The sequence below is a fragment of the Trichosurus vulpecula genome, chromosome 3 (genome assembly GCF_011100635.1).
Source record: "Trichosurus vulpecula isolate mTriVul1 chromosome 3, mTriVul1.pri, whole genome shotgun sequence".
Lineage (NCBI taxonomy): Eukaryota > Metazoa > Chordata > Mammalia > Diprotodontia > Phalangeridae > Trichosurus > Trichosurus vulpecula.
Window position 1 is genome coordinate 154,453,617 of NC_050575.1, and position 12,956 is coordinate 154,466,572.

A 12,956-nucleotide genomic window follows, 5' to 3' on the forward strand; every position below is an offset into this window, starting at 1 on the left:
AATTCCAACTTAGAGCAACCACCTGAGAATCTAGAGCTCTTTGCTCTCCTACCTACACTTTCCCCAAGCTAGACTTCTGGAAGAAAAGCCAGAAGAGGCATATATGCCTACAACTAGGAAGAGGGACATTTTGCCACAGATTTTTGAATATCTAATCTAACCTTGAAATAACTACAAAAATAGCCACTTAGCATTTTGAACACTTCTGAAAAAGCTATGCCCTTGTTCTGAATTTATAGAATGACTGGATTCCTCAAAACTTAATTATTAGTCCCTGATAAACTGGGTTCATATGTACAAAGGAATAAATCATGGAAATTATACAACAAACTACTTTGACTTCACTTATCTGGGTGTGTCTCATTGTCAATTTGTTTGGGGCCTTAGTAGTTCTAAATAAGTATCCTATTTTGTTTTGTACAGTTTAACACTAACTTAGTCTTTGCTCTTATCGGCCTCACTGTGAAAGGTAGATTAATCTTTAGGATGGCTTATTCTATGAAGCTCCATCTCTTCAGGCAAAGCAAAAACATACCAAGTTCCCTGTAGTTCCAGAGAACACCTCCTCACCATGCCAACACTTGCATACGCACTTTAGTCTTCTATATAAGAACAGTTTCCCAGAAATACTGACTATGGTATCCTGATGTGAAGAGGGCCATCAAGAATCCTTCTGGTCAAGCCCCTTATGTGCAGGCAGGTGGGTATCAGAAATGAAACTTGGAAAACCCTTTACTAGATCATGACATGGATGATTTTCAAATTAAACAAAGTGAGTTGGAGAGACTTTTGTGAAAGTCAGAGTTGCAAGTAAGATAAGGAAATCAAGGCTTTTCTCCAAGTCACTAAAATCATATAATGTCAAATATTATAAATACGAACATTATAAATTCTTGTATCTTTCAGGACCAAAGGAAAAACTGAATAGCTTTGGGTTAACAAAAATAATTGATGTAATGCTTAGTATTAGGGGTGGGGAACCTGCAGCCTTCAGGCCAGAAGTGGCCTTCTAGATCCTTATGTTCAGCCTTTTGACTGAATATAAATTTTACATAGCAAGGTTGGTTCCCTACCCCTGGCCTTAGTTTTTGGGTACAAGTTGAGCTCTTCCCCAGCTTTCCCACCAGTATCAACCTCTTTTCCTCACACCTTGCTGCCAAAATCAAGGCACCCTGTAGGGATGTTCAAGTGAACATTTTGTCACACCTGAAACCTTGCATAAAAATGGCTTATTATGTTTCTGGTGAAGATAAATGTTCCTTCCCAACTCACTGATCAGCAGTTCTGCAGGTCAATATTTCTCACCCATGGCAAGCCATCTAAGTTGCCTAGCAAAACTTGCAGGTCTGAAGAGACCATGTAAATTTATTCTTATTAAAGGGAAAAGGGGTCAGAACTCTCATGTCACCTACCATCTTTTGAGCTATGTTCAGGATCTCTTCTTCTGTCTTCTGCCGCAAACAGTGAACCATGCTGGCTGAAGTGGTTGTTTTACACCCAGCAATGCCTGCAATTTTCTGTAACCAGATTTAACAGGGACAATCTTATGTTCCTGAAAGTGTGACATGAAAAATTCTAGAACAGAAGGCAGAAGAGTGAAATTCAAAAAGCCTTGCTCCTTCCTGTGTGATTTGTGATCATAGAAATAGATTAGGTACACTACTCGATGAAGACCTCAAGTAATCGATAAGCACTTACTATTTGACCAAACTGCCAGAAAAAGGAGACAGCAGTATGGCAGATACTTGGTTTAGATCAATTCCTTATATGATGTACCAAGATAAGTTCTAAATGGATTCATGACCTAGATAAAAAAGGCTATATCATAAACCAATTAGAGGACAAGGAAGAAATTAACTTTTTAGATCAATGAATAGGGGAATAGTTCATGATCAAACAAGGTACAGAGATGATCCCAGAAGGTAAATGAAGAATTTTGATTATATATATGAAAAATTAGAAAAAATCCAGTTCAATTAAGAGTAAAAGAGAAACAGTAAAGAGATAAAGACTGCATTTCTTTTTCTTTTTTAAAAAAATTCATTCTATACATACTTTTTATTTGTCAATTTTTTCTCTGGATGCTGATAGCACCTTCTTTATATGTCTGGTGTAGTTAGTTTGAGGATTTATAATAGTCAGAAAGACTTATTTGCTCAAAGTTGTTCTTAAAACAGTATTGCTTTTACTGTAGACAACATTCTCTTGGTTCTGATCAATTCCCTCTTCATTATTTCATCCAAATCTTATCTATTTTTTTTTTACTTTTTCTTTTATTTATTCAATATTTTTGATTTTCAACACTGATTTCCACAAGATTTTGAGTTACAAATTTTCTCCCCATTTCTACACCCCCACCCTAAGATGGCATAAATTTTGATTCCCCCTTTCCCCAGTCTGCCTTCCCTTCTATCACCTCACTCCCCTCACCCCCCATCCCCTTTCGCTTTACTTTCTTGTAGGGCAAGATAGATTTCTATATCCCATTGCCTGTATATCTTATTTCCCAGTTGCATGTAAAAGCAATTTTTTTAAACATTTGTTTTTAGAACTTTGAGTAAGGCTGTGCTCTGCTCCCAGTATGGTGTGATAGACCCTCCCCTACAACCATCCTGGCTGCCTTTGGCTCGAAACTTATTTCCCTCTGCTATTTTGTGGGTTATGTAGCTCCAGAATTTGTTTAGAATAATTTTTACAGGTGTTTGGAGGGATTTGGGGGAGACCTTAAGCGAGTCCCTGCTTTTAAGCTGCCACCTTGGGTCTGCCCTCTAAAGACTGCATTTCTAAGATATAGCAGGAACTGATTCAAATTTATAAGAATAAATATCATTCAACAATTGATAAATTATTAAATATGTGAAAAGTTTGCTCTTAAGTAAAAAAAAAAAAAACCTAAGCTACTTAAAAATGTTTGAAATCACCAAAATTATGTAAGGCAAAGATATTTCCTGCCCATAGAATGGGCCTCATGTAGGACCAACAAAGGGAGGCCTGATTAGAGGCAGGCCCAAACCTTTGTGATGCCAATCAGGGATTAAAGACCCTTCCCACCCACTCAATAGACCTCAAGTGGGCCAATTAAGGGAAGTTTAGTTAGAGGTTTAATTGTAGGCAGACCTAATCCCTTTACTTACTAGCCACTAAGTCTCAGGCCCAAACCCATTGGGCATTAATCCCTTGGGTCCCGAAAAAGAGTACATACACACAGAAGGTAGCCATTGAGAGCTGAGAATCAAGAATTCAGAAATCATAAGAGAAACCAGAATTGAAAATTCAACCCAAAGGGAATGAGATGACAGAGCTGCAGAAAGAGTGCAGAGTAGGGAGTGAAAACCAGGAAACTGCAGAGACCAGAGAACTGGGAGGGGAGAGAATACAGGCAAGCAGATGGTTAGGATTTGTGAGTGATTATTTACAGGAAGGCCCTAGCAGGAGGGAAGGTTACAGGATGACTTGACTCTTTGCTGTAATACTGTGTTATAATGTCCTTGTTGCTACATTGAGGTAGGCTTACTAGTTTTGGAATATAAATACTGCTATATCAAATTGGAGGTATTGGTCCTTGGATTTGATCCTCTAGAGTCTAACTAAATGTCATACTTCCTCTGCCTTCTACCTAGAGAGTTTCTCAAACTTTGAGATGCTGAACCATACAGGCACGTTCATGCTCATCCAATCTTGCCTTATTGTTACAAATTAGAAAAAATGAAAGCATCTCTGAGATCATTAATCAGATTGGAGAAACTGACAAAAAAAGGAAAATTGTGGAAGATGGAAGAGATTCAGGAAGAGGATATTAATGCAGGTGATGGAGCTATGAAATGGTCTAGACATTTTAGAAATGACCTTGAAACTACTGCTAAAACATTACTAAACTAGACGTACCTTTTGACCTAGAAATAACTCTTTTGGGCCTATATTTCCAAAATGATCAAAATAAAAAGGGAAAAGGTGGTATATGTACAAAAATACTTAGAAAAGCTTTTGGTAAAGTCAAACAAATAGGGAATAGTAGACAAATTATGGTATACAAATACAATGGAATATTATTGTACTCAGGGAAATGATCCAGGAGATGGTTTCAGAAAAATCTGGAAAGACTTGTATGAACTGAACATAGACTGAGATGAACCAGGAGAACAATTTGATAGTACAACAGAATTTTAAAGACAAATAATTTTGAAGGATTTAAGAACTCAGATCAACAAAATGATGAAGCATGACACCAAAGGACTAAAATTTAAGAATATTGCCCACCTCCTGAGAGAGATATGCTGGGCTAACATGAAAAAGAAGAAAAACACTCTTTAACTTAGCCATTCTGGGTTTTTGTTTGATTATGCATGTTCATTACAAGACTTTTGGTGTGTGTGTGTGTGTGTGTGTGTGTGTGCGCACGCGCGTGTGTTTTCTAGTGGGGGAGTTGGAAGAAAAAAAAACAGATGTTTGCCAATTTAAAAAGTAGTAAATTAACAAAGACCTTCCTATGTGACTTAGACAAGTCAACTCTTTATGCAGGGATTGCATTTTTATTCCTGCAAAATGAGAGGGCATCCCTAAATTATTTCTAATATTCCTGATAGCTCTAAATCCCATAAGTTTGCAAACTGAATCAAGTTTTTGGAGAGTCATATAACATCAAAAACCAACCTCAGCTGTTGATGTGATGTTAGAAATGAATATGGATTCCATAATGGCAACTCCACTCTGAGAAATGGCTCGGTGGAAGAGGTTTGTTGTCAAAGGAGAAAGAACCTAAGAGGGAAAAAAGGGAAAGAGAAAGTGAGATTATGATTTAGAACCAGAACCTTAACTAGGGTAAGAAAATTTGCAGCTTTGTCTCAGGATATTTGGAGGATGCTGACAATACTCATTCACTAACATAAAAATGGAGGCTTAGCATCCTGCTACAAAAAGTAATTAGTTAAAATGGAGACAGCAGGACCAGTTGTGGTATGGATAGCCTTGAAATTAGGAAACCTGAGTTTAAGTCCTGTCACTGACATATATTGGCTATAGAACCTTGGACAACTGACAACTTATTACAATCTCTGTTGTTGATTTGCTTTTAAAGAGGGAGTTTCTCATCAGGAGTTCCCTAAACTATTGAAATCATACGTATATTTCTCCAAAGAGTTAAAGTTGGAAGATACCAGAAAGCAAAATTTCTCCTCTTGGCCAACCCTCCTCAAGGGAGTTCCTCCCTATCTCAGGTCTGTAAGTCTCCCTTGCCCTACCCAATGGAGGCTTTCCTAGGAGCAGACTATCAATTATATCTGCAGCTGTTTTTTTTCTTTCTTTCTAGTGGTATACAAACATCTTAAAGGCAGAAATTTTCTATTTGACTTTATATTCCCAGAATCTAGAACAAACTCTCTCTGTTTCTGTCTCTGTCCCATTAATATTAAATTTTGATTTCAGTGCATATTTCTAGCTGCTTGCCCCTGATGCCAAAATGGCTACTTTTAGCATTGTTCCAGTACATTGATTGGGTAGGCCAAGGTAGATCCCCTTATGATCAAAGAAATTACTATCTTTCATATGATCCTAGAAAATGTGTATTCCCTTCAGCTTCAGCTTTTCCACTTTGCATTATTTTATAACTGATTTTCAAGATTTGTTTGTGTTCCTCATATTTGTATTGGTTTTTGTGTAGATTCTGACTATACGCATTTATAAATGAGCATGATGGCTCCCTGGAAATAATGTAACTACTTTGAAGGGAGGTTTGATTTTATTTTTGTCTTTGCCTTCCTGGCATTTGGCACAGTGCTTGGTAAATGGTAAGCACTTTGTAAAATCTGGTTGTTTTACTAATGATCTCATAAATTTACCTATGCATTTAACCTTTCCCTTACAGCTGGACATTTATGAACTTTCATGTTGCTCTGGAAATCTTTGAACACATTGATTATTTGCTTCTTTTTTATAACACTTCAAAGGAAATATTCATTACAGTTAAAAAAGATAGGAAATTGGCTGAAAAATTATGTCACATGAATGTCAGAGAATATTGTTACTAACATAGAAAGCAATTAGTAGAACCAAGATGAACAATGATTCTAACAATGTAAATGAGATAACAAAAATAAATAACTGGTTTTTTTTTGTTTTGTTTTTCAGTCATGAGACCACACTTTTTTTACCCACAGCCAGGATGACTTGTCTTGCTCCTCAGAAGTAATATTCTGTAAGTACCACACCCACACCCACACCCACATATACACAGCCCTACACCACCACCACCATGAGTTATTGCATTTGTGGCAACATAGAGCATCCTCAGCAGTGGCTTCTCAGAATTGCTCATTCCTTCTGGTGATTTTAAGTGAGATTCTAATAATAATGGGCAGCTGCTAGCCAAACAGAGGGGAATCTGAGCATCTATATACATGGCAGGCAGAGACAACAAAGAGATAAACATGTCCCAATGATGACATATGTGGAAATAATTTATTGGCCAGGGCCAAGGCAAAATTTTCGAAGATACAGGCTTCTTGGTAGCCAGATGACCAATGTGAAGGCCAATAGTTTAGGAATATGGTAGAAATCATAAGCAGATGTTATACCAGAATTAGCTATTTTTAAGATTTAGAATGAGCTAGTTCTCAGCCTGTGTGAAATAGTAATTAAATTATCTGTTTGTCATTTGCAAGGGATATAGAACTCCATGTAAAGCTGGCCCCAATACATTCTTTTTTTAAAAACAAAGCTTGGTAGACAAAAAAAGTGAGCAAGAAGTCAGGCAGAACTAAGGCACAGAGAAGTCTATATATGATAGCCCAGATTGCTGGCTGCTGAACAAGGTCTTTTGGCAGAAGAGAAAATATCCTAAATAATCATACAAAAGTAGTCCAGTTATTTTTTCATAGAAACACAGCATTAGTAAGAGCCATAAAGGTCATCTAGTCATGCATTCTCCACCTAAATCATGAATCCTGCTATAAGACCTCTCATAAGTGGTTATCCAGTTAATAATTAAATACTATAGACACAGGGAACTAACTAAATGGCAAGGCAGCCTTTTTCATGATTCATCAAATTGGCAGTTCCCACTCTTAATTTTTCTTAAGTTAGGCCCTCAGTCATCATTTCTCCCCACCCATATATGAATATATGGTTATAGATATACATGATACAGGTAAACATGAAATAGATACAGAACTATAGATATTTCCTTTAGACTAATTATGATTTATTCCTTTAAGCCATGTATGGCTTAACATATAGACCTTAAATGCTATAAGGATGTTATATTTTAATAAAATTATCACAGTTTCCACCCTAGATGCTTTCTGGCTTGTCAGCATCCCTTCTAAATGATGGTGTCCAGTGGAAAGAGTACTCTAGTACTCTGAAACCTCTTTCTGATCTCAATCTATGATTTTATGTTCCTATAATTTGAGCATCATATTCCTAATATTGTCTGATAGAAGTCTGAATGTTGTTTTCCTCAGATTTTTTCTTACCCAGGCAACTTCTTGCATATGAGTACAAATATTAATGATGTACCGTTGCCCAGGTTCCATCTTTTGGCAACTATGAAGTGGACTGTGAGGTCCCCTGAAGGGAAATATACTACATAATCTCCCACATCTTCACTGGGATAGAAATGAGGCAGTCCATTGGCCATCAGAGAATAAAAAAATGATCTCAGAGGCTTGTTCCAGATCCTGTATGTTTATCATCATATCACTGAAAAAGATTGATCTAGTAATGTGAGTAAATTTTCCCTGTCCCAAAGTTTCCTATTGGATCCAGCTGTAGATTACCTACTTTCCAAGTACCTCCTCACTCTTACTGCTGTAATGGCAAGCAAAGTGAGACTTTTTACTGTTTTTCTTCTTTTGGAGAGTTTCTCAGCACAAAGGCAATCAAGTGCCTTTGACTGAGTCTTGTCTTTGTTTGAATTGAGTCTTTGATTGAATCAAAAGTCCTCAATTGGAAACAGTATATATACTCTGAGGTTAGCATTTTGCTTTGAGGCTCACTCATTGGAAGAGTGTTTGTGTGATTTGGCCAGACAAAACTCTGGGTAGCCATTAAGGAGCCCACTGCCTTTGAAAACCTAGATGTTGGTGCTTCTTTCTCTGGTAACTATGCATATGTTGCTTAGGGCAGACAGTTAGAAGCCTATTGATTTGTGCTATTTTCTGTTTCTAATTTCTGTTTGTATTTGCTCTGAACTTCAGGGTGCTGACTTTCCCCCCCCAAACTAAGTGAATGATGTATGTATATTTAATTAAAGTAAGATTGCTAACCCCTTAAGGTAGCTTTCCTTCAGAAAAGCAGATCAAAGAACCTGTGCTAGCAGCCCTCCTTTATGTTGGTGTTATTGGCCTTACACCTCTACAGTAGCTGCATGTAACATTTTTGTTACAACCCGAAACAATTCATTTTCTGGAGAGAGGATGAGGATGAGAGATACCAAGGAAAGAATCTTTCCCCAAAGCATTGTTGGCACTGTCCATACTTGGGAGAAATATCTCTTATTAATGACATATTCAGAAACAAATATGAGAATATTTGCTGCCTGCGTCGCTGCATCAACTTTGTGACTGGTGTGTGTGTGTATGTTTCTGTGGTGTGTGTGTGTGTGTGTGTGTGTGTGTGTGCGCGTGCGTGTGTGCGTGTGTGTGTGTGTGTGTGTGTGTGTGTGTGTGTGTAAATGTGCTCTGAACATGAGTATGGCAGGAACAGTATTTCAAAGTATTTTCCTAAGGAGAGCTAGTATGGCCATCTAGGTGGTACAAAAGATAAAATGCCAGGTCTACAGTCAGGAAGACTCATCTCCCTGGGTTCAAATCTGGCCTCAAACACTCACTAGGTGTATGACCCTAGCCAAATGACCCAACACATTGCTCTCAGCCTTTTCTTTTTTCTTTTTTTTAATTAAGTGACTTAGCAACTGAGATCTTTTTATTCTAAGTCCATTGTTCCTTCTACAATACCAAATGAGATTTACTTCAGATTGAGGTTAGATGACCTCTGAGGTACGTTCCAATCCTAAGATTCTGTATTTCTGTGACTTGATTATCTAGAATAATTTTTCCCTAAGCACCATAGATAGTAAGACCTTTATAGCAGATACAGTGGGTATGGTGTTTTTGTAGATGTACAAATATTTTGTGTTAAAATTATGTCCATTTTAGGGTCTTCAAGGAAGTCCAGGCACTCCAGGAGCCCCAGGACCTATCAGACCTGTTATAAGTATTTGGTGTTACTATGTTTTGTTTCATGAGCTATTTCCTAAAGCATATAGACATGTATATAGTATGGGGCTATGAAGGAAGTAGCCCCATACTAGTTTTCAGTCATCATTATTTGCCACCCTTCTGAGCATTAGGGACTCTCCATTACATTCATAGAATAAACGTTTTGCCCATAATTCAAGAACATATTCAACTTAGCACTTCAATAAGCTCTTGTTAAGTACCTGATATGTGCAGAGCACTGTTCAAGTCCTAATCAGGAAAAGGATTCTTAGAAGCCAAGCCAGGAGTGCCTTGGTAGTCATCAGTCAACCTGGGAGTGATAGTTGTCTCTCTTGTAAGTCTTTCTCAGCCCTCAAGGCAAGTTGCTTTGGGAGTGACTTTTCCTCTCTCCGTACCTGTCCTTTCAGGCTTGCCTAATGTCCTTCATTTTACATGAAGTCTTTCCCATTGATTATTTAATCTTCTCTGAACCATTGTACTGCTAATTGCTGATCCCAATTCAACTCTCAATTGTATACATTTTTCTATAGTGTAAGTTAATCTTGACTCTAGACATCACTTTTGGGAACAGGGACTGTACTTTGTGCATCTTTTGTGGTCCCCACAGTGCCCAGCACATGGGCAAATAGTGGGTAAGAGATTAATGATTGTCTGACCAATTTCTACTCATTCAGTTTCAGTGTTCAATTCCTCATTGGGTCTTTAACAGTCACAGCTGCAATGTGACTCAACTGATTTTACAAGTTAAAAAAAAAAAACAAAAACAAAAACTTGACTTGGTGCTGACCACAGGACAGGTGTTCCATCAAGGCTTCTTGAATTGAATTCCCACAATCCATAGCTTCAGCTCTCTCCCGAGACTTAGTGCTCCCTATGCAATATCCATAGCAATGGGTACCACTTTTCTCTCACCATAATGCAAAAAGTCTTTAATCTAGGCATTATCCCTGTTCTTCAACAGCAAAGTTACTGCATTTTGAAGATAAACTAGTAATTGGATTAGGCTAGCTGGGGAGAGAATTTTTCTTTTTTATTCTTAAGACATTAAATGAGAAAATTTTTTCTGTGTTAGCACAATCCCAGTAGACCCTAGAAACTTTGTTCCAGGTCTATACAACCTAAGCACGGTCCAGCAGTTCTATGGGAATTATTTTTCTTGTGCATAGATGTGATCATGTCATTCCTTAGCTCAAAAATCTTCAGTGGATTCCTATTGACTGTCAAATAAACTTCAAACTAGGGGGGCGGAGCCAAGATGGCGGCTGGTAAGCACGGACTAGAGTGAGCTCCGTACCCGAGTCCCTCCAAAAACCTATAAAAATGGCTCTGAACCAATTCTAGAACGGCAGAACCCACAGAACAGCAGAGGGAAGCAGGGCTCCAGCCCAGGACAGCCCGGATGGTCTCTGGGTGAGCTCTATTCCACACGGAGCTGGGAGCTGGGAGCTGGGAGCTGGGAACGGAGTGGAGCAGAGCCCAGCCTGAGCGGCGTGGACGATCCAGACCAGAAGCCAGGCGGAGGGGACCCTAGCGCCCTGAATACGTGAGCAGTTACCAGACCCCTCGACCCACAAACACCAAAGACTGCGGAGAAGGTTAGTGGGAAAAGCTGCGGGAGTGGAAGGAGTTCGCGGTTCGGCTTCCAGCCCCGGGGGCAGTGGAGGTGGGGCAGCTACAGCTGTTGTTACTTCCGGCTCCAGGCCCACCTGGTGGGGGGAATTAAGTGGCGGATCACAGCAGGGGTGCACAGCCTGCCGAAGATCTGAGCCCAGTCTGGACTGGGGGTCCTTGGGGAAGGAGGAGTGCGGCTCTGACAGAGCTGGCACCTCCCCCCCAAACGTAGAACATAGAACTCTGTAATCTACAAGCAGTCATACCCCACTGAAAAACTCAAGGGTCAAGTTAGTTGGTTGGGAATATGGCCAGGACGCGAAAACGCGCCTAGATTCAGTCTCAGACTTTGGATTCTTTCTTTGGTGACAAAGAAGACCAAAACATACAGCCTAAAGAAGACAGCAAAGTCATAGAGCCTACAACCAAAGCCTCCAAGAAAAACATGAACTGGCCCCAGACCATAGAAGAACTCAAAAAGGATTTGGAAAAGCAAGTTAGAGAAGTAGAGGAAAAATTGGGAAGAGAAATAAGAAGGATGCGAGAAAACCATGAAAAACAAGTCAATGACTTGCTAAAGGAGACCCAAAAAAATACTGAAAAATACACTGAAGAAAACAACACCTTACAAAATAGACTAACTCAAATGGCAAAAGAGCTCCAAAAAGCCAATGAGGAGAAGAATGCCTTGAAAGGCAGAATTAGCCAAATGGAAAAGGAGGTCCAAAAGACCACTGAAGAAAATACTACCTTAAAAATTAGATTGGAGCAAGTGGAAGCTAGTGACTTTATGAGAAATCAGGATATTATAAAACAGAACCAGAGGAATGAAAAAATGGAAGACAATGTGAAATATCTCCTTGGAAAAACCACTGACCTGGAAAATAGATCCAGGAGAGATAATTTAAAAATTATTGGACTCCCTGAAAGCCATGATCAAAAAAAGAGCCTAGATACCATCTTTCAGGAAATTATCAAGGAGAACTGCCCTGATATTCTAGAGCCACAGGGCAAAATAGAAATTGAAAGAATCCGTCGATCGCCTCCGCAAATAGATCCCAAAAAGAAATCTCCTAGGAATATTGTTGCCAAATTCCAGAGCTCCCAGATCAAGGAGAAAATACTGCAAGCAGCCAGAAAGAAACAATTTGAATATTGTGGAAACCCAATCAGAATAACCCAAGACCTGGCAGCTTCTACATTAAGAGATCGAAGGGCTTGGAATGCGATATTCCGGAGGTCAATGGAGCTAGGATTAAAACCTAGAATCACCTACCCAGCAAAACTGAGTATCAAGTTCCAAGGCAAAATATGGACTTTCAATAAAATGGAGGACTTTCAAGCTTTCTCAGTGAAAAGACCAGAACTGAATAGAAAATTTGACTTTCAAACACAAGAATCAAGAGAAGCATGAAAAGGTAATCAAGAAATGGAAATTGCAAGGGACTTACTAAAGTTGAACTGTTTTGTTTACATTCCTACATGGAAAGATGATGAGTATGATTCATGAGACCTCAGTATTAGGGTAGTTGAAGGGAATATGCATATATATATATGCATATATATATATGTTTATGTATATATATAAGTGAATGTGTATGTATGCATGTATCTATGTGTATATGTATGTATGTGTATGTATGTGTATATATATATATGTAAAAGAAAGAGAGCAGACACAGGGTGAGTTGAGGATGAAGGGAAGATAGCTAAAAGAAATAAAATGAAATTAAGGGATGAGAGAGTAACTTACTGAGAGAGGGAGATAGGGAGAGATAGAATGGGGTGGATTATCTCCCATAAAGGTGGCAAGAGGAAGCAGTTCTAGGAGAGGAGGGGAGTGGGCAGGTGAGGGGGGAATGAGTGAACCTTGCTCTCATCAGATTTGGCCTGAGGGGGAATACCATACATACTCAGTTAGGTATCTTACCCCACAGGAAAGAAGAGGGAGGAAGATATAAAAAAAAAAAAATAAAAGGCAGGGGGATGATGGAGTGGAGGGCAGATGGGGGTGGAGGTAATCAAAACAAACACTTTGGAAAGGGGACAGGGTCAAGGAAGAAAATTCAATAAAGCGGGATGGGTTGGGAAGGAGCAAAATGTAGTTAGCCTTTCACAACATGAATATTG

The 12,956-nt window shown here is 38.9% G+C and overlaps 1 protein-coding gene across 1 annotated transcript in view; it reads right to left on the reverse strand.

Moving 5' to 3' along the window:
- LOC118841851 (liver carboxylesterase 1-like) overlaps positions 1-12,956 on the reverse strand; it is a 60,298-nt gene that overhangs the window by 29,697 nt on the left and 17,645 nt on the right. The window contains exons 6-7 of the mRNA XM_036749515.1: positions 4,651-4,755; positions 1,413-1,517 (exon numbers count right to left, since the gene is read on the reverse strand). Of these exons, the coding sequence (XP_036605410.1) occupies positions 1,413-1,517; positions 4,651-4,755 (210 nt within the window). The remainder of the gene's footprint in view (positions 1-1,412; positions 1,518-4,650; positions 4,756-12,956) is intronic.